At 34.6% G+C, this 18,097-nt stretch overlaps 2 protein-coding genes across 2 annotated transcripts; both read right to left on the reverse strand.

The window, feature by feature from the left end:
* Positions 1–1,237: 1,237 nt before the first annotated feature.
* On the reverse strand, positions 1,238–1,938 carry LOC120126643 (thioredoxin-like protein CXXS1). The gene is made up of 3 exons (XM_039144780.1): positions 1,796–1,938; positions 1,497–1,619; positions 1,238–1,396 (listed from the first exon to the last, which is right to left on the reverse strand). The coding sequence occupies exons 1-3, from the start codon at positions 1,901–1,903 to the stop codon at positions 1,238–1,240; spliced, it is 390 nt and encodes a 129-aa protein (XP_039000711.1). The 5' UTR covers positions 1,904–1,938.
* A 4,669-nt stretch (positions 1,939–6,607) lies between these two features.
* On the reverse strand, positions 6,608–11,076 carry LOC120126642 (kinesin-like protein KIN-14N). Its single transcript, XM_039144778.1, has 16 exons — positions 10,971–11,076; positions 10,200–10,451; positions 9,973–10,117; positions 9,774–9,883; positions 9,559–9,678; positions 9,261–9,464; positions 8,957–9,133; positions 8,814–8,888; positions 8,581–8,727; positions 8,366–8,504; positions 8,140–8,249; positions 7,660–8,030; positions 7,394–7,475; positions 7,169–7,273; positions 6,974–7,078; positions 6,608–6,905 (listed from the first exon to the last, which is right to left on the reverse strand). The coding sequence occupies exons 1-16, from the start codon at positions 11,046–11,048 to the stop codon at positions 6,726–6,728; spliced, it is 2,400 nt and encodes a 799-aa protein (XP_039000709.1). The 5' UTR covers positions 11,049–11,076; the 3' UTR covers positions 6,608–6,725.
* Between the last annotated feature and the right edge of the window lie 7,021 nt (positions 11,077–18,097).

Raw genomic sequence — 18,097 nt, forward strand, 5'->3', positions numbered from 1 at the left:
AAGCATTTTAGGAAATAAATAATTAAATAATAATATTAATAATAATATTTTTATTTTTAAAAAATCTGACGTGAATGGGAGTATGAAACAAACGATTCTTAAATTTGAAATTCAAACTTAAGTATTTATTAAATAATATTTGTTTCATTATCTAAACAAGTTAGCAGTTTGGGTTGATCGCAAAAGAATTTCTATTTCACACCCTGGACTTAAGTTCGAATCTCCCAATTTTCCTTTTAATAGTTTCATTAAAAAAGCATCAATAAAGAGTAACAAATAATTAAATATTATTAATAAATTTTAAAATTTTTGTTTTAAAAACATTTACGTAATAATGCCTCGTCATCAAGCACAACCACTAGTCACATCAACTTTTTCCTCAATGTGTATACTTCATCAGCATCAAATGCTGACGGTCAATTAATTAATATTTTTCATCCAACATAGATTTTTAACCAAAAACTAAAGTTGAGTGGACAACAGGGGCGTGGCTGAGCATGCACTAAATACGAGACGGTGCATGACATCAAAAAATAGGAGCCTAAAATAGAATATATCTGTCAATTGTTGTCATTAAAAAGTATAAAAATAGGTATAGAGCAGTGATTAGATCATTGGGACACATGACTTTGTTGATCCTAAGTTCGAATCTCGTTAACAAGCAAAATTATTTTTGGGAAAAACAAGTTCAAATTTACATCGGGGCCCAGAATAGAGTATATCTATAAGTTTTTTAAGTTAATGAAATTAGTCATTTATTATTTCAGAAAAATAAGTTCGAGATCTAAGAGCCCCTTTACAAGAATTTGCACAGGGCTTCCAACAACATAGCCACGACTCTTGTGGTCAAATATTTCAAAAAAATAATACGAACAAATTTGACCGTAGTATAAAATTTAGGATTATTTTATTGCATTATGTCTTTTCAAAATACTCTAATATGATATGCTTATGACATCAAAATGATTTGAAAGCAATTATTAATCTTAAAAAATTGTTTAAACAAGGGAAAAATAAGAACTCTAAAGTTGCACAAGAAGAAACAAACAAAATTTACATGCTTTTATTCCTCAAACATAATCAAAATCAAAACACAATAATCTTCAAACTTCAACTATTAAATTACAAGCCAAACAAAACCAAATCCACAACATAAAGAAACTCAAAGGATTAAACCTCACAAAAGCAAGGAAGACAAGAACTGATTTTTTTTATCAGAAATAATAATGATAATAAACTATGTAGGAAGTTTAGAAGAACGGAAGTGAAGAACGAAATCAGCAATCATTTTCTTGATCGCATCATGATTGGCACCAACAAGCTTGTTGACATGAGTGCCTTGATTCATCAACAAAAATGTTGGCATTGCTGTGATTTCCATCTTGGATGCTGCCTCCTGTTCAACATCCGAAACCGTATTCCAATATAAACTTCCTTTTAGGGTTGCATAAGAACATGAGAGAAGCTACATAGAAGAAGAAGAAGGAAAAAAAAACCTGGACATCGTCCACATCGACGGAAAGAAACAAAACATCTTGGTAGGTGAAGGCCAGTTGTTCAAACAAAGGGCTCATGGCCACTGAGGGCACGCACCAAGCTGCTGTAAAATGTACCATTATCTGCAATTACAAAACAACACACCAGATCAACTGAAAAAGATAATACGTATATGTGCAGTGTGCTGCAAGATGATTCATGAGATTTCCGTATCTAAAATATATGAAAATTTAAAAGTTTGGGGAGATGTCCATCCATACTTGGACTCATGTAATTGAGAGGGAAAGAAGATGCTTACAGGGCAGCCTTGACCGTTAGCCTGAGTGATGAAGAAATCCCAGGATTGTTCTGAATCTATTCTGACAACTCTTGATGCCGGCGTCTTAGTTTTCCTGTTCATGTCCATTCTTTCTCCTCCTCCTCTCAACTGGGAACAGCAATATGTTTCCAAATTTATAGAGGGATTTTATCATGTATATTAGAATAAGTTCACTACTATTAAGGTCATCAAAGAACATTAATTAACAACCGAATAATGACAATACGATGATACAAGAATTCAATCAAACAACATGAAGAATAAAAATATATATAAACAAACATCATTATCAACAATGAACGATAAATATTATCACCGTTAATAGTTACCTTGGCACACAAGTCAAGAGGGGAGGGTTAGGCTAGTTTTTTGTTTTAGCAAGTCTACATCATTGATTAAAAAACTGTGTTGCCACCAATAATCATGTTCTCTCATTCTCGTTTAAGTTAATGATGCTCAAAGATGGAGTAATTAACTCCTTTTAAACTATTTTTCCACCCTTTGTTTGTTTTCACACCAATGGCACACGATCCACATGGGGTATAAGGTAGTGACGGGTACATATCCATGGATGCCAACTAGTAGATATCTTTTTTTATGGACTCGTGGAACATATGCTACTAAAAATGTGATGTGGGTGGCTTTCATTTAAATTTTAGGTAAGTTACATATTTAGTACTTAAATTATTAGTTTTAGTATCTAAACTTTCAATTTCTTCAAGATCATATCTAAAGTTTAGTTTTTGTTTCATTTTAGTTGTCTGCCATTAAAAACTTCAGTTTTTGTTTCATTTTATTATCCCCTGATCAAAATTTAATGTTTTGAAGAAAAATCGAAAGTTTAGGTATTAAAACATACCAAAAGTGATAGTTTATGTACAAAATGCATTAAGTTTTTAATGACGGGCTACTAAAATGAAAACTAAACGTTAGGTATGGTTTTGAAAAATTGAAAGTTTAGGTATTAAAATAGACCAAAATTGATAATTTAGGTACTATATGTGTAGTTTGCCCTTAAATCTTTTTTGGGTTTTGCTGCGAGGAATTACGGCTAGAAATGGTATACTTTAGCAGGAGTGAGGAAATAAATAGTTGTGGGTTACTTTTAGTGACACTGTTAATAAATTATGGTCGGGCAAATGTGAAGTTCATGTGTCTTGTACTATTATATTGCTTTACACACAAATTTAAAGTAAAATGAATTAAAAGGACAATTAAGTCATAGAATCATAATTAAATATAGTGCATCTTTAACTTTTTAGGGTATTTAAATTTTGATCATCGAACTTTCAAAATTTGTAATGTGTTTATTGAAGTTTTAATTTACCTTCATTATAGCCACAATTGTTAAAAAAATTGTATGCATTAAATTCTTTTTCTTAGAAAAAAAAAGATCATATAGTCTTCTTCCAAATTGATAGTCGTCGGTTTCCTTTCGATCTACGTTATCACCGTTCGATATTCTTCTAATAGTTGTTTTCATTGAACATGATACTCATGCATCTTACTCAAGAGCTTCATCATCTTCCCAGAGTCGTTGAACCATTCATCCCCACCATTTAATCCAAGTCTCAACAACCCAGCCATGATTCTTGATCAAACCAATCAAAACCCGAGCTACCATCACTTATCCCATTTGACCATCATCCACAACCACAATCATCAATAGTATCAAACAATAAACAACAACAAAAGCAAGCAAATAAGTAAAAGAAAAAAGAAAAGGAAAACTAACCATCTCAATCTTGATGAAATTTAGATGAACGAAACAGTCATCGGTCAATCCTAATGGTAAGAAGGCTTAGTTTGACCAAAAGATTAACATACTTTTGTTTTAAGCTGATCTAACGATTGACATTGACATATAAAAAAATTATCTTTTAGATTTGATTGTGATTTGAGGAGATTGCAAAGTTTTTATGACGAGTTTGAGTTGAAGGAAAGAAAGAGAAGAACAAGAAGAAAAAGTGGCTTGGTGATTTTCTTGATTGGAGAAACTGTCGAATGACATAAAACTGACAAAAAAAATAGGAGTGTCGACAGTCATTTTCAAGCATGGGAAATTTAAGATTTTTCTAGGAAAGAAGAGGACTTTATCATATCAAGTCAATTTTTCTTAACAATATTTAACAACAACAACAATAACAATAATGAAAGCGAAATAAAAATTTAGTGAGTGTATTGTAAGTTTTAAAAGTCCAATGATCAAGATATAAGTTCCCCAAAGGTTCAAAGACCATTTGTACAATTTAGCCATAAATTTAATATAGGGTTGGTAAAATCCCACCCTGGATGATATGCTTATGACATCAAAATGATGAAAGCAATTGTTAATATTAAAAAATTGTTTAAACAAGAAAAAAGAACTCTCAAGTTGCAGAAGAAGAAACAAACAAATTTACATAATTGTAGTGGAAAATAACTAAGCTACTAGATAAGTCTAGATTTACAATACGGCGGTCCAACAATGTCTACGTGAAAGAGGCTGCAGAAGGAGGTTGGTGAATCTTTGAAGCAGAACAACTCAAGGCAATCTGGAGGAGCATTCTTTGACAAAGTATCAGCAGGATGATTAGCTTCTCGAGGGATCCAAATGAAATCGATGGCCCAAGCACGATTTTTAAGCATAGTGATGGCCCTAACGAGAAGCAAATGACTTTGATGAGAATCGGAATCCGTTAGCAGCGGAACAGCACGAGCACAATCAGATTGGACTTGCACAAACTCGAATCCAAGTTGCCAAGCAAGGTGGAGTCCATCATGAATAGCCCATAACTCGGCTTGGAGAGGAGTCGTTATACCGATTGAGCGATAGAAGCCGTGAATCCAGGCACCTGAGTAATCACGAAAAATACCCCCAATGGTATTTCTTCCTGAAGACAAGCCGACTGAACCATCGGTATTCAAAGCGATCCAATTCGAGGGTGGCGGGGACTATTTGACAGCAGCATCGGGGCAGATAACTTGGGTTTGTGGAGAAGGTATGTTACGCGAAGCAGCGAAATGTTGAGCCGAAATGAAGCTACGTTGAGTAACAACATGAGGAGCTGGATGAAGGTTAGCAAAAGTAACATCATTCCTAGCTTTCCAGATTTGCCAGCAGAGGGAAGCAAAGGAAGTATTCCAGTTGGTGTTCGTGACATTGCAAAATGAATCACTTTTGATATTATGAAGGATCCATTCATCAACATTCACATTGAAAAAATCTGGAGAGATCAAACCCGGAAAAGCAAGGTGCCAGATGTTCCGAGCTTGGAGGCAGTCACGGAGGGAGTGAACGATCGACTCATTAGCGTGGCCACAGATGGGGCAAGCAGCTTTGCTGGTGAGAGTGCGGCGAAGCCTCTCAGAGTTCGTTAGCAACTTTCCTTTAACATGCTTCTATTCCTCAAACGTAATCAAAATCAAAACACAATCTTCAAACTTCAACTATTAAATTACAAGCCAAATCCACAACATAAGAAATTCAAAGGATTAAGCCTCAAAAAGGAAAGAAAGACAAGAACTGTGTTCTTTATCGTTACAAATTTAGGAGGATGGGATATAGCTAAGAGATCAAACTCTGAACCATTATATCAAAAATAATAATAATTTGATCGAACTTTTATGTAGAAATTTGAGAAGAGCGAAAGTGGAGAACGAAATCGGCAATCGTTTTCTTAATCTCATCATGATTGCCACCAACAAGCTTGTTGACATGAGTGCCTTGATTCATCAACAAATATGTTGGCATTGCTGTGATTTCCATCTTGGATGCTGCCCCCTATTCAACATCCGAAACCATATTCCAATATAAATAGGGTGATAATTTTCCAAAAATATCTACAAACTTAAATGTCACACGTACTTATATCGAATATATATCGATTCGGACTCGGATTAAATATATATATATATATATATGTGCATGTATGTAAAAAAGTATTTATTAAATAAGATTTTAAATATGTAATCCTGCTTAGCGTGGTCATTTATTAAATCTGTGCACAGCTTTTATGTAAACCTGGTTAACAACTTGAGGACCTATTGATCAATAGAGTTGAATTTGTTGAATATGTAGGAAGAAAATATAATAAAATTACAATTTAAAAAATATTTATAAAAACTAAGATTGTAATAATTGATTATTTAAAAAAAAATCATTAAAGAACATTAATTTAACCACCACATAATGAAAATATGATTATAAAAGAATTCAATCAAACAATTCGAGAAGATAAAATATATAAATAAACATCATTATCAACAACGAATGATAAGTATCATCACCGCTAACATAAAACAAAATATAACGTGATGAGTCACTATTGATTACCTTGACACACAAGTCAAAAGGGGAGGGTTAGGCTATTTTTTTTGTTCTAGCTAGTCTACACCATTGATTAAGAAAATGTGCTATCACCATTAATCATGTTTTCACATTCTTGTTCAAGTTAATGATGCCCTAAGATGGAGTAATTAACTCTATGGATTCCCCATAGCCTTTCTTTTAAACTATTTCCCACCCTTTGTTTTCACACCAATGGCACAAAATCCACATGGTGTATAAGGTAGTGAGTGGTCCAGATCCATAGATGCCAACTAGTAGATATCTTTATTTACAGACTCGTGGAACATATGCTACTAAAAATATGCTCTGGGGTGATGGTGATGGTGTTAGATTTTAGTTTGAATCCAGGAGAGAAAAATTCAGCATAAAAAAAGATTAAAAAAAAGTAGAGTAAATGATGTGATTTAATATTGTATTTAACTCCGTTAATGGAAATGTTGAAGAAATCAAGTAATACAGGTGCAATTACCAACTATACAGAGTATACCTCGCTTTCATGTTAGAATCACTGTCCATTGTTTTTCCAATCTGCTACTAGTAAAATATAGGTTCAGGTAAAGCAAAAGCAAAAAACAAAGATCAGCCATAGCTCAAGCGAGAATCCAAAGTCCTCATGTTGAGTTGTCGTCGTGGAGTCCCTATCTCGCATGCATTAACCCTCGCTGCGAAACGCAACGAGCAGAGGGACTCGCCTGCCGAGGAGGGCTCCGGAGATATATTTACAAACATCAGAGTCTTCGAGTCTCCGCCCAGGCACGGCTGTGGTTAAACCATGGGATTAAGAAAGAATGTCGGATAAAAGACTGCATGCACGTGTATAGATTTACCTGAAGAAGATAAGTGAGCTTCGAGTTCCTGAATGGTACGTGATCCTCCTTCTTTGCCAATGCAAATATAACATCAGCTAGAGATGATAGACTCTTGTTAATTGCCTGAATAAAATCGAGAAGAAAAAGTTAAAATCGAGACTCTAATTAATTAGTCTTGGAGCAATATACGATAATAAGCGTTGTTAAAAATACTTGAGTCTCTTTTAACCGGTCCCCTGTTGAGCCACTCTTGGAAATACGCTCGCTTCCAGCAAGATCGATTAGGTTCAAGACGCCTTGAACTTGTTGTTCGGTGCTCTGGTGGACAAGAGGAATATCGTTAAAGACTAAAATATGTTGTCTCAGCCAGTGGAACAAATTATTGATATCGAAGCAGCTTTATATTTTTACGGATTATAACAAAATCAGCACTCGTACCTCATTAACACCGGTTATTTGCATGGTGAAAACAAAATGACTTCTTGACGACTGTTCGTTCATTTGAGTTTTCCCAACAGCTCTGAATGAGAAAAGCACAAACTTGTCAGTCCATATTTCTCACTTCAGCTTCTCTAATATTTCTCATCCGAAATTAAAAAAAAAAAGTTATATCATTCGTTTCCACGTGTATGATTCTTGTTTGTAGCACTGTCCATATTTCTCATCCGAAATTTTCAATAGAAAGCAAACTCTAAAATGTATACCTGCTATGAGCAGCTCGGTCTAGAAGATACACGACCTCTCTGCTACTTTGAACATCCACAATAGTAAGATCTGAAACTAGTGTGTTTCCATTTGCATCATGTTTAATTGTATATTGCTTTCCAGTGGTACCGTTTTCAATTCGTGATAAATCCCGGATTGGTGATAACAGATCACGAATGGTTTCATTGTAGATTTCTAACATCGAGACCTGCATTTCGTATCTCCAGCCTTGAGGTTGAAGAGCTTGCTTCGTTTGAAATATTTGTTCAAGTGAACGTGGTATCAATCCCTTCTCATCTGGTTGGCCTGGTTTGCCCATCATGGTATAGGTTTTACCCGAACCTGTTTGCCCATAGGCGAAAATGCAAACCTTTCGAAAGATAAAACAGTTGCACGGTTAAGCATTTACGATGCTACTACTAATTACATTATTGTATCTCGGAAAGTCTTACAATATTTACATATAAAAAGAATATAACCTTGTAACCATCAAGAGCACTTTGGACTAGTTGCGATATTTCAACGAAAACTTCCTCTTGTGACGTATCGGGCATAAATACTTTATCAAATGTGAAAGAATGCTTCTGCCCTGATAAACAGACAAACATCAAATGAGCTTTCAATGGTCGAAACAAAATTATAGGTAATGCAATCAAATGGGATTCTCTAATAGGGTTTCATAATTTAAATATATCGGCTCACTACCATTCTGTGTCATGTCGATGCCACGTCCCAAATATTCCATTGATGTGGGGTAAGAGAAAACCTTCCCCTGATTACTTGAAATGTCATCGGATAATTGAGGACGCACTCTACAAAATACACGGATGTTCCCTTTCAATTCCTACAACCGAAAAACGGGCCTGTTAGGAAAAGTATTTGTGGTATTGTTAACATAAGTATATAGTTTAGACCATTACCAATATTGTATTATGCAACTTCTTACGCAGCTTCTCCCCTTCTATAAGCTTAAATTCTGCATCTTCCAAGCGAATTTGCAACTCCTTTATGAGTTTCTTTTGTGCTTCGAATTCATTCCTTGTCTCAAATGCGGACATATCAGACATCTAAAATTGGGGAAGAACCAAGATTACAATAGGAATTAAATGACTATAATGTTATAAATAGTTCTCTCAAAAATAGATGAAATAACCTGTAGTTTCCTCTCTGCAACAGCTAGTTGGTCGTGCAAAATTTGTATTTGATTACCTTGTGACAAGCATTTTTCCTGTGAATGATACAAACATATCAGAATGTATTCATGTCTAGTGGGAAAGCGAAGAAGCAAAAAGTAACCTCTAATTCGCTCGAGCTGGTAGCCAATTCTTTGTATTTCGATACTTCAGCGGTTAGACTTTGCACTTGCTGTTGATAGTGTTCACCAGATTCTTTGGTCTGGTATAGCTCCATTCTAAGACAAGCAACTTCATTCAGCAAAGAATCTTTCTGCTTCATAACTTCTTCTTGGGAAGCCTAACCCGAAGAAAGAAGAAGAAAATGCAACAGCAATCATTATGTCGATACTTTAACATCTTTTAACCCGTATTTTACTTCTAAATATGTAACAAAAGAGATGGCTCTCCCATGCATGGAAACTCACTATAGATGAAAGGAGTTGATCTTGTAATGATTTATGTTGACCCCTTAAGGTGTGAAGATTCTCCACTATGGCTAATCTCTCTTTCTCTCCACGCTTAATGGTTTCATGAGCGGTATCAAGGTCGGTCTGGAGTTTACTGTTGTATAACTGTAAACTCGAGTTGTACTCTTGTAGTAGCTTGTACATATCATTGACCGATACTATCTGCATCGTTCAAGAATCCAAAGAGTTAACAAAAGTAAACTTAATGAAAATGCAGCAAAAAGAAAAACTGAGGTTCTTTGATTCTTATATTTACCCTTTTATTGGCTCCGTCAAGTTCGCCTTGAACTTTCTCGAGCTCTTCCGACAGAGAAGCTTGCAATCTTTCAATACTAGTTCGAGCTTCTTTTTCTTTTGTAAGTGAATCCACTGCAGCCTGATTTGTCACATTCAGAAGAACTAATCACTTTCCCATTTCCAAACCCAAAAAAACAATAGATACAAAAATTCTATGGCTAAAACCACTCTTACCTTCTTCTCCGATTCTTCTTTTGTGAGCTTATCTTGTAAGGAAGCCAAGCTTTTTCGAAGTTCCAAAATAATCAAATTAAGTTCTTCCTCCTTGTTGTTTAGAGACACCTCTACAAGAAAACATTTTATGTTACATCAGAAGAGAACTAACCAATATGACTATAAATCATGTAGATCAAAGCGATGGAATCAAACATACCCATTTCAGAGCATCTTCTCTCGGTCAATTCCAAAGCACTCCTCAATTTCTCTTGCTCAAATGTATATTCTCCCTCAAGTTCTTGGAACCATTTGATGCAAAGCCTAAGCCTCTTTATATAGTCCATCATATTCTCACATCTCTCCTGGATAATCGGCCAAAATAAGCGAAAATCAAAGCTAATTCCAACTAAACTACCAAAAAATACAACAAAAAGGCACACTCACCTTATAGTTAAATTTGTTCCTGTACTTCATTTTCTCATTCACTAGTGCTTCCACATCCTCTCTAGTGAACTCGATGCCACCGCATTCCGAACCCGCATTACTCGGAGGCGCACTATTGGGGTCAAGATCTTGGGATCCATTTACAAGTGAGAAAGCTAGCCGAAGCCGACCATTATTTGCAGTGCCAACCATTTTTTCAAATCCTAGCCTTTGTCCCTTATCTTCACTCACAGCATCAGCGATGTATTTCTTCTGAAAATCCAATAAAAAAAAAAATAAACCCACTATTGAGAATAACATATAAATTGGAACTTTACATCCAGGAAAGGAAAGTACCCAAAAATAGCAGGAAATAATTGAGCTGCAAAATTGGAACAAAAAGCCAATCTAAACCCCAATGACAAGCAAAATGTGTTTACTAACAAATAAACCATGTAGATATAGTCCTATCCAGAAAATAAAATAAAAAAACGTAAAAGGATTTTAAAATAATAATAAACCCCAGAACCCCATAATGAAAAACAAACATACCTAGAAACAAGAAAATCATGAAGATTGAATCTTTAACAAGAAAAAAAAAACTCTCGTTTCGAATTAATTTTGGGGTAAAACAAAATTTCGAATCCAAATTGAAAACCAAAACATACCCATTAACAAGAAGAACTTGAAGATTGAATCTTCATCAAAATAACTAAGTTGAGAAAAGAAAACAACTTTCAATAATTCAAATACGTAAAAATACTTCAAAAATGGGAAAAGAAATGAACTTACTTTAAAAGGGCTCTGGGTGGTAGTGGAAGTAGTTGTGTTATGTTGAAATGGGGGTTTGTTCTGGTTCTTTGAACCCATTTTTTTCAAGTAGAAAAGAGAGAGAAGTCGAAGCTGTGAGATGTTGGGTGATAGTAAATTTTTGTGTCTAGTAGAGTGGGGCCATGAATTGCATTCAAAGCTACCGATAGTGAATCACAGCCGTTGAATTTACAAGAAATAATATGATGATGATTAGATTATATATTTTTTGGGTGAAAAAGTGGTTTTTGTTTTTAAAAAATTGGTTTTGGACTTTTATTGCCGTTGGGAGTTGATTTTTTTTATAAGTGGGGATCTCGCGGAATTTTTGAAGGTATGGCTGTAAATGAGACAGATAGATCACGAGTTACTCGAGATTGATTCGATTATGATTTGATAAATACTCAGATTGAATGAACTTGACTCGATTTTTTAACGAGCTGAAACGAGCTACTCAAAATTCAACTCGAAAAGATCGTAAGCAGCTCGTAAATATAATATATTAATAATTTATTTTTAAAAAAAAATTATTATTAATATTAATATTTATGTATTGATTTTTTTTAAAATATAGTAAGATTTTATGCATTTAAGGTTCATATTCGAGTTTGAATTTGAAGCTTCAATCGAGTTAAGTTTAAGAATTTTTTTTCATCAGAGAGCCTTTTCGAGCTGCTCACGAGCTTCAGTTCAGGATTTCGTGTTCGAGTCGAGCTCCATTCAGAGTTTTCGAGTCGAGTCGAGCTCAGCAATACTCGAGCTCGACTCGGCTCGTACAAAGTGGTAATTGAATTTTTTTTTCTCCTATTTTATTCATCGTATTTTAAAAGCTTTTAATTTTTTCCCCTTAATTTAATACATTAGGTTTTTTTGTCACTCTGTCGTTAAATAGTCAACGGCATTAAAATGACGTCGTTTTAAAGAACAAAATTCTCAGCAAAACGATCATTTTGTATCTATATAAAAGCTCATTAACGTCGTTGGTGAAGAAACGGTTGAGTGACCAAAAAACCCAATACATTAAGTTCATTGAGGAAATTAAAAAGATCTAAAGTACAGTGAATGAAATAAGAGAAAACGTAAAGTTCAATTACCAAATTTGAAATCTACCCTTACATAAAATCTTAATTCATCCCTAAATACAAGCATAAAATTATTAGGATTTCGACTTTGGAGATGTGTTAAAAAAAAGGATGGTTGGCATATCCCTTTAACCATTAGGTACAAAGAATAATTCTTCATCTTCTTCATTTGTCTTCCAAAGAGAGGCTTCTCGTTTACCCATGTCGGTTTCCATCAACCCACCTTCCATTGAAAGATACACATACATAGATCTTTCATGGATTTGTGCTATTTTTGGTCACTTTTCAGCTTTAATCTATGGCCCCAACATCCATGGATTTTCTTCACCTAATAGAAAGAAAACAAAATTGACTTGTCTTTCTTTTATAATCTTGTTTGATGTTCATGTCTCGCCCTTTTTTTTACTATTTTCTATAGAATTATTGGTTTATTTTTCGATTGAATTTGATCGGATAATCGAGAATAAAGCCAAATATTTATGTATATATATCAAAATCTATAATACTTGATGAAGTCGTTCTCGAATAAATACAATTTTTTCAAAGATATCATATGTCTAGAAAAAGAAAACCATGGAAGTCATGCACAACTGTCGACGGTTTTAGGATAAATCACGGATTAAATCGAATAAAAATATTTACGTTTTGCATGTTGAAAATACGTGTTAATACGAATACAAACGTGTGCGAGGGCCTTAACTATGAATGAACATGAAACAAAGTTAGGGTTTTGCATGTGAGCAAAGTTGATGGGTTAATATTACATTTAGGTGGAATTTTGACTTTATGGTATGGAATTGCCTCTTTGCAAAGCAAAAGAACTGTCCTCTAATGTTTCCTGCTTTAACTTGAAGATGATGCAAGGGATTATTAAGCTCGGAAAAACCCTTCTTTTTTCATTTTTTTTTCTTGCAATATTCTTGATTAAATGCATGGTGGAAAATCATATATTAAAATAAATTAAAACGTTAGGTGTGAAGAAATTAATACACAATTGCCAAATAATGTATAGTTTGGTACATTAAGAAATTAAAAATTAATTTTTTTTAAATTTAATTCTACGGTTTAGTTGTTGTACTAAAGACAAGCATTGATGTGATCTATGCTCTGTGTTTCTAACAGAGCATTTTCCTCTTTGTCTTGCATGTAAGGTTCTTGTAGGTTCTTGTCCTTTAGTACTTTTGCTTAATCAATAATGTCTCACAAATAATGTATATTAATTAATTAATTAATTAATTAATTACTTAATTAGTTTTGGATGTCATATTTGGCCAATGTGTGTGGGATTGCACTTTTAAGCACATGGCAGATGATTCATATAATTAGTTTACTTAAATAAGTGGCCGGTTCAAAATATTTAGCTTGAATGATTATATGGATAAATTAAGCTTCTCATCACTCAACTTAGACCTTATTCCTATTTCGGTCACTCAAAAATTTTCAATTTGATGGCTCAATTTTGAAGATTAAATTTTTTTAGTCACTTCACCGTTAAATCACAAATGATGTGGTGACATAACAATTTACACCAAAATAGTGTTGTTTCAAGTTCATGTAAAACGTTAAATTTAAACCCAAAACAATGTCATTTTGGATCGTTATAGAAGTTTCTTTTTTCTTTTCATCTTCTTCTCTTTATCTCTACTTCTAAACCAATCCAGATTTCAATCATCTCATCACAACCAACCACTGTCATCGACGATAACTGTTGATCCCTAAATTTTCTATCAAACTATTTTCTCCCTCGTGAACATCAATCTAGTATATGTTTAATTAGAAAACACCCCAAACTCCACTAATATACCATTAAACACTTTGATTTCTTATTTGTTGATCTTCATCCTTTTCCATTAGATAGAGACCGAACATAAATATGCTACTCCATGCCTCAGGAAGGGTCTCTCCACCATTGGGATCTTGAAATAGAAACTTCGATCATCATAGATCCACCAAAGTTGAAGGGGATTTTTTTTTAGTTTTTTAATTTTTATTTTTTCGATTTTGGTTATTTTCGTTTTTTTCTTGTTGTACGAGTGATTATTGTTTTTTAGTTTGTCGAGCGGGGCGGTTGAAAGTTTGGGATGAAAAGTTGGAGTGAAAATAAATAATCTTTAAAATTGAGTGAGGAAACAAGAATAATCAAAGTTAAGGGATGAAAAGCATAGTTTACCATATATATAATAATAAATCTGTTTAGTAAGTTAATCAAAGTTCTTAAACTACCAATTTCGGATTAAAAAAAAGATGAGGGGCCTGCAGCAAAAAGGAAAGGAAGAAGATTTTTGTTGTTTTGTTTAAGGTATAAAGAATAAGACCTTGAAAACAACCCAATTGCTAGATCCCATCACTGGAATTAAATTTGGATGGTGCCATGTCAGCTATAGCATACATATCATAAAATGTCAAATTCTGCTGCTTTTGATATCAGGGATGTGACTAGATTTAGGGTTCATTTAAAACCCAACATTTCATGAAACTTTCCCTAAGCTCTCGGGTGACCCGATCGATAAAAATTTAAAATGATGGTTAAAATGAAAAGGGTGACCCGATTAATTTTGGTATCGGTTTTAGTTCGTTTTAACACCTAAATTTATAATATTACTTTAAAATCATAAAACTTTCCTTAGCTTTTGGTAAAATTAGTATATAAACTATTTAGTTCGTTTTAACGCCTAAACTTTTAATTTTTTTAAAATCATATCTAAAATTTAGATTTTGTTTCATTTTAGTACCCATCGTTAAAAATTTTAGCTTTTGTTTCATTTTAGTACCCCCATTCAAAATTTAACATTAAGTTTGTTGAAAAATTAAATATTTAGGTACTAAACACATTAAGTTTTTATCAACAAAATACTAAAACAAAATGAAAATAAAACATTACGTATAGTTTTAAAAATATTGAAAGTTTAAATATTAAATGCATAGTTTACCCTTAGTTTTATTTTTGTTTTTCCCAAGGACATTGGGGCCGTTAAATTATGGATCTGCTCATGTAGGAGATTTGTGGAGCACAGTCATAGTTGAAGCCTTGTTTTGTGGGCTTGATTTAGGTCTAAAAGACCCATTACAATATAGGGTAAACTACACTTTTAAACCCTTAACTATAACTTTTATTATATTTTGATCATTTTTTAAATCATACCTAATATTTAATTTCAGTTTCATTTTGATCACCAATGAGGGAAAAATAATGGGTAACTAAAATGAAACTAAAACATAACATATAATTTAAAAAAAATAATTAAACCGTCAAAACGTAATAAAAATAATAGTTTGGGGACTTTACATATTGAAAGAATAGATTGAAGAAGTAAATCAAAAACTTTTTTTCATCATCGTTCATAATACACTACACTGTATTTATATAGTAACAGAATTAACAGTAGCAGCTCAACTGAGTTTTAAATTTGTTAACTCTAGTAACTATCTTGCTGAGCTGGATAACCAATTTTGCTGATTTTGCTGAGTTGGCAGCTTCCAGAATATGCTCAACATCCCCCTGCTGCTTCAATTCTTCAACATCCTACCTGTTGTTCCAAGCTTTCAAATGACAAAACTCCCAGCCTTTGCCGAAACTCAATAAACCTGTCTTTTGCCAGAGCCTTGGTTAGTCCATCAGCTACCTGGTGCTCAGTGGGCACATAATTGACCTTCAACTTCCCAGCTGCAACCTTTTCCCTAACGAAATGAACATCAAGTTCAACGTGTTTGGTTTTTGAATGATACACAGGATTTTCACTCATTGCAATTGCACTTGAGTTATCGCACCAAATAACAGGCGAGGCTTGTACTCGAATACCCATATCTGCTAACAACGCATCCAACCAAGTTACATCCGATGTAACGTCAGCTAAGCTTCGATACTCTGCTTCAGTGGTGGATCTTGATACAGTTTTTTGTTTTCTTGAACTCCACATAACAAGATTCCCACCTAAATACACACAGCACCCAGATATTAAGCGTCGGTCATCTATACTACCTCCCCAATCAGCATCTGAAAAAGCTATAAGCTGAACCAGCTCTTTACTCGGAGAGAACACCAGACCATAATCAAGAGTTCCTCAGAGATACCGTAGAACCCGTTTCGCTGCTGCAAAGTGTTATTCCCGGGGTGCATGCATGAATTGAGCTAACTTGTTTACACTAAATTCAATATCCGGCCTTGTATGACACGCATACAAGAGTGATCCCACCAGGCTTCGATACTCTTTTGCATGAAACTCAAAGTAGACACCTTTGTCTCTTGCAAACTTTGAGACAGAAAGTAAGTTTTTAGTAACTGATGGAACATGCAGTAAGTTATGAAGAAACAAAGCTCGATTCTTAGCATTGAGAACCACAGTTCCAGTTTTACTAATGTTTAAGGCTTGACCATTACCCACGACCAGCTTACCTGGACCAGTGTAGTCCGAGTCATCGATTACTTTGGAAGCCTCGGGGGTGACATGATGCGTGGCTCCCGAGTCTACAATCCATATGTCTGATGTTGGAGAGACCACATGAACCTGAGGATGCACATTGTTACTATATGAATTAGTTACCTCACACGAGTTAACATCTATAGCAGTAGATTCGTCTTTTTGAGCTAGCACTCCTGGAAAATTCTGATCAAAGCGATGCCAACATCTGTCCACTGAGTGACCTATCTTGCCACATAGTTGGCATTGAAGCCTAGTACGTCCTCGACCACGAGCGTCTGATCGTGCACCAGATCTGCCACTCGAACTATAAGGTCGGTTGTACTGACCATGACTTTATTGTTGTTCTGCATACGAGCAACATTTGCACTCATGGAAACTTGAGATTGAAGCTGGAAACTCTTAAGTTGTGCTTCTGCATCAACTAGCACAGACTTTACTCCATCAAGAGAGAAAGCTTCTTTACTCGCTGTTATAACCGCCATAAACAGCTGATAATCAAACGGTAAGCCATTTAAAATAGTGGTTATTTGTTCCAAATCTGAAACTACACTACCACACGCAGCTAGTGCATCACAAACCTCTTTGATCTGTGTAAGATACGATCGCATACTCTCGTCACCTTTTTTAATCGTCCTTAATTTGCAGTGAAGGCTCATCACCGTCGTTGTGGATCGGTTGGCAAAAAACTTGAGAACCGTTGACCACACATCCGCGGCTGTTTCTGCGCCGACAAACTAAGGCAAAATGTGATCACTGATTGTTGACAACAGCCATGAGGCTAAGGCACTGTCATGTGCTACAAAAATCTCATACTCTTCATTGACTTTCAGTGTGCCATCATCGGACTGAACTTGCGCCGGCGGAGGTTTAAGTTCTCCAGCGAGTAACCGTTCCAGGCGATGGCTTCTTACTGTTAAAAGAACTTGTTGTTTCCACAACAGGTAATTCATTTCATTGAGCACAATGTTGACTTTCTTGTTAGTGAACAATCGACTGTGCCTCGATGACTCTTCCAGATCAAGGCTATGCACACCATCGTCAGCAGCCATGGATGAAACACCAGTGAAGGAAGAAGGAAAAAAAAACTTTGCAGCGACTACCAGAGAAGCAACGAAGGGAAGAAGCCTCCAAGACCAATGGCGAAAGATACCATATTGAAAGAATAGATTGAAGAAGTAAATCAAAAACTTTTTTTTCATTCATCGTTCATAATACACTACACTGTATTTATATAGTAACAGAATTAGCAGTAGCAGCTCAGCTGAGTTTGTTAAATTTGTTAAGTCTAGTAACTAATCTTGCTGAGCTGGATAACCAATTTTGCTGATTTTGCTGAGTTGGCAGCTTCCAGAATATGCTCAATACATGCATCTGCAGAAACAATAGCACAAGCGATTTCAGTCGAGCTTAGCTCCAGAATCTCTACGAGAGCTAAGAGATAACAATGTTACTACTAAAATTACAGCATAAGCAACAACTTTTGTTATCTGTCAAGTCCTTGGAATAATATGATTCAAGAAACAAAAAGCAAAATCAATGATATGATTCAAGAAAAATGGGTCAAAGCCTATTCCATTAAGCATATGTAATAAGAAGATCACGATTA

The sequence above is a fragment of the Hibiscus syriacus genome, unplaced genomic scaffold (assembly GCF_006381635.1).
Source record: "Hibiscus syriacus cultivar Baekdansim isolate YM2019G1 unplaced genomic scaffold, ASM638163v2 tig00110461_pilon, whole genome shotgun sequence".
Taxonomy (NCBI): domain Eukaryota; kingdom Viridiplantae; phylum Streptophyta; class Magnoliopsida; order Malvales; family Malvaceae; genus Hibiscus; species Hibiscus syriacus.

Excerpts from the sequence above, each read along its gene's own strand:
- LOC120126643 (XM_039144780.1), bottom strand. The coding sequence starts at position 1,903 with ATGGACATGAACAGGAAAACTAAGACGCCGGCATCAAGAGTTGTCAGA. Across the intron at positions 1,620-1,795 it reads CTAACGGTCAAGGCTGCCCT|ATAATGGTACATTTTACAGC; the intron begins GTAAGCATCTTC and ends TTGTAATTGCAG. Across the intron at positions 1,397-1,496 it reads TCGATGTGGACGATGTCCAG|GAGGCAGCATCCAAGATGGA; the intron begins GTTTTTTTTTCC and ends GATGTTGAACAG.
- LOC120126642 (XM_039144778.1), bottom strand. The coding sequence starts at position 11,048 with ATGGGTTCAAAGAACCAGAACAAACCCCCATTTCAACATAACACAACT. Across the intron at positions 8,889-8,956 it reads CCAGCTCGAGCGAATTAGAG|GAAAAATGCTTGTCACAAGG; the intron begins GTTACTTTTTGC and ends TATCATTCACAG. Across the intron at positions 7,476-7,659 it reads GACCGAGCTGCTCATAGCAG|AGCTGTTGGGAAAACTCAAA; the intron begins GTATACATTTTA and ends TTTCTCATTCAG.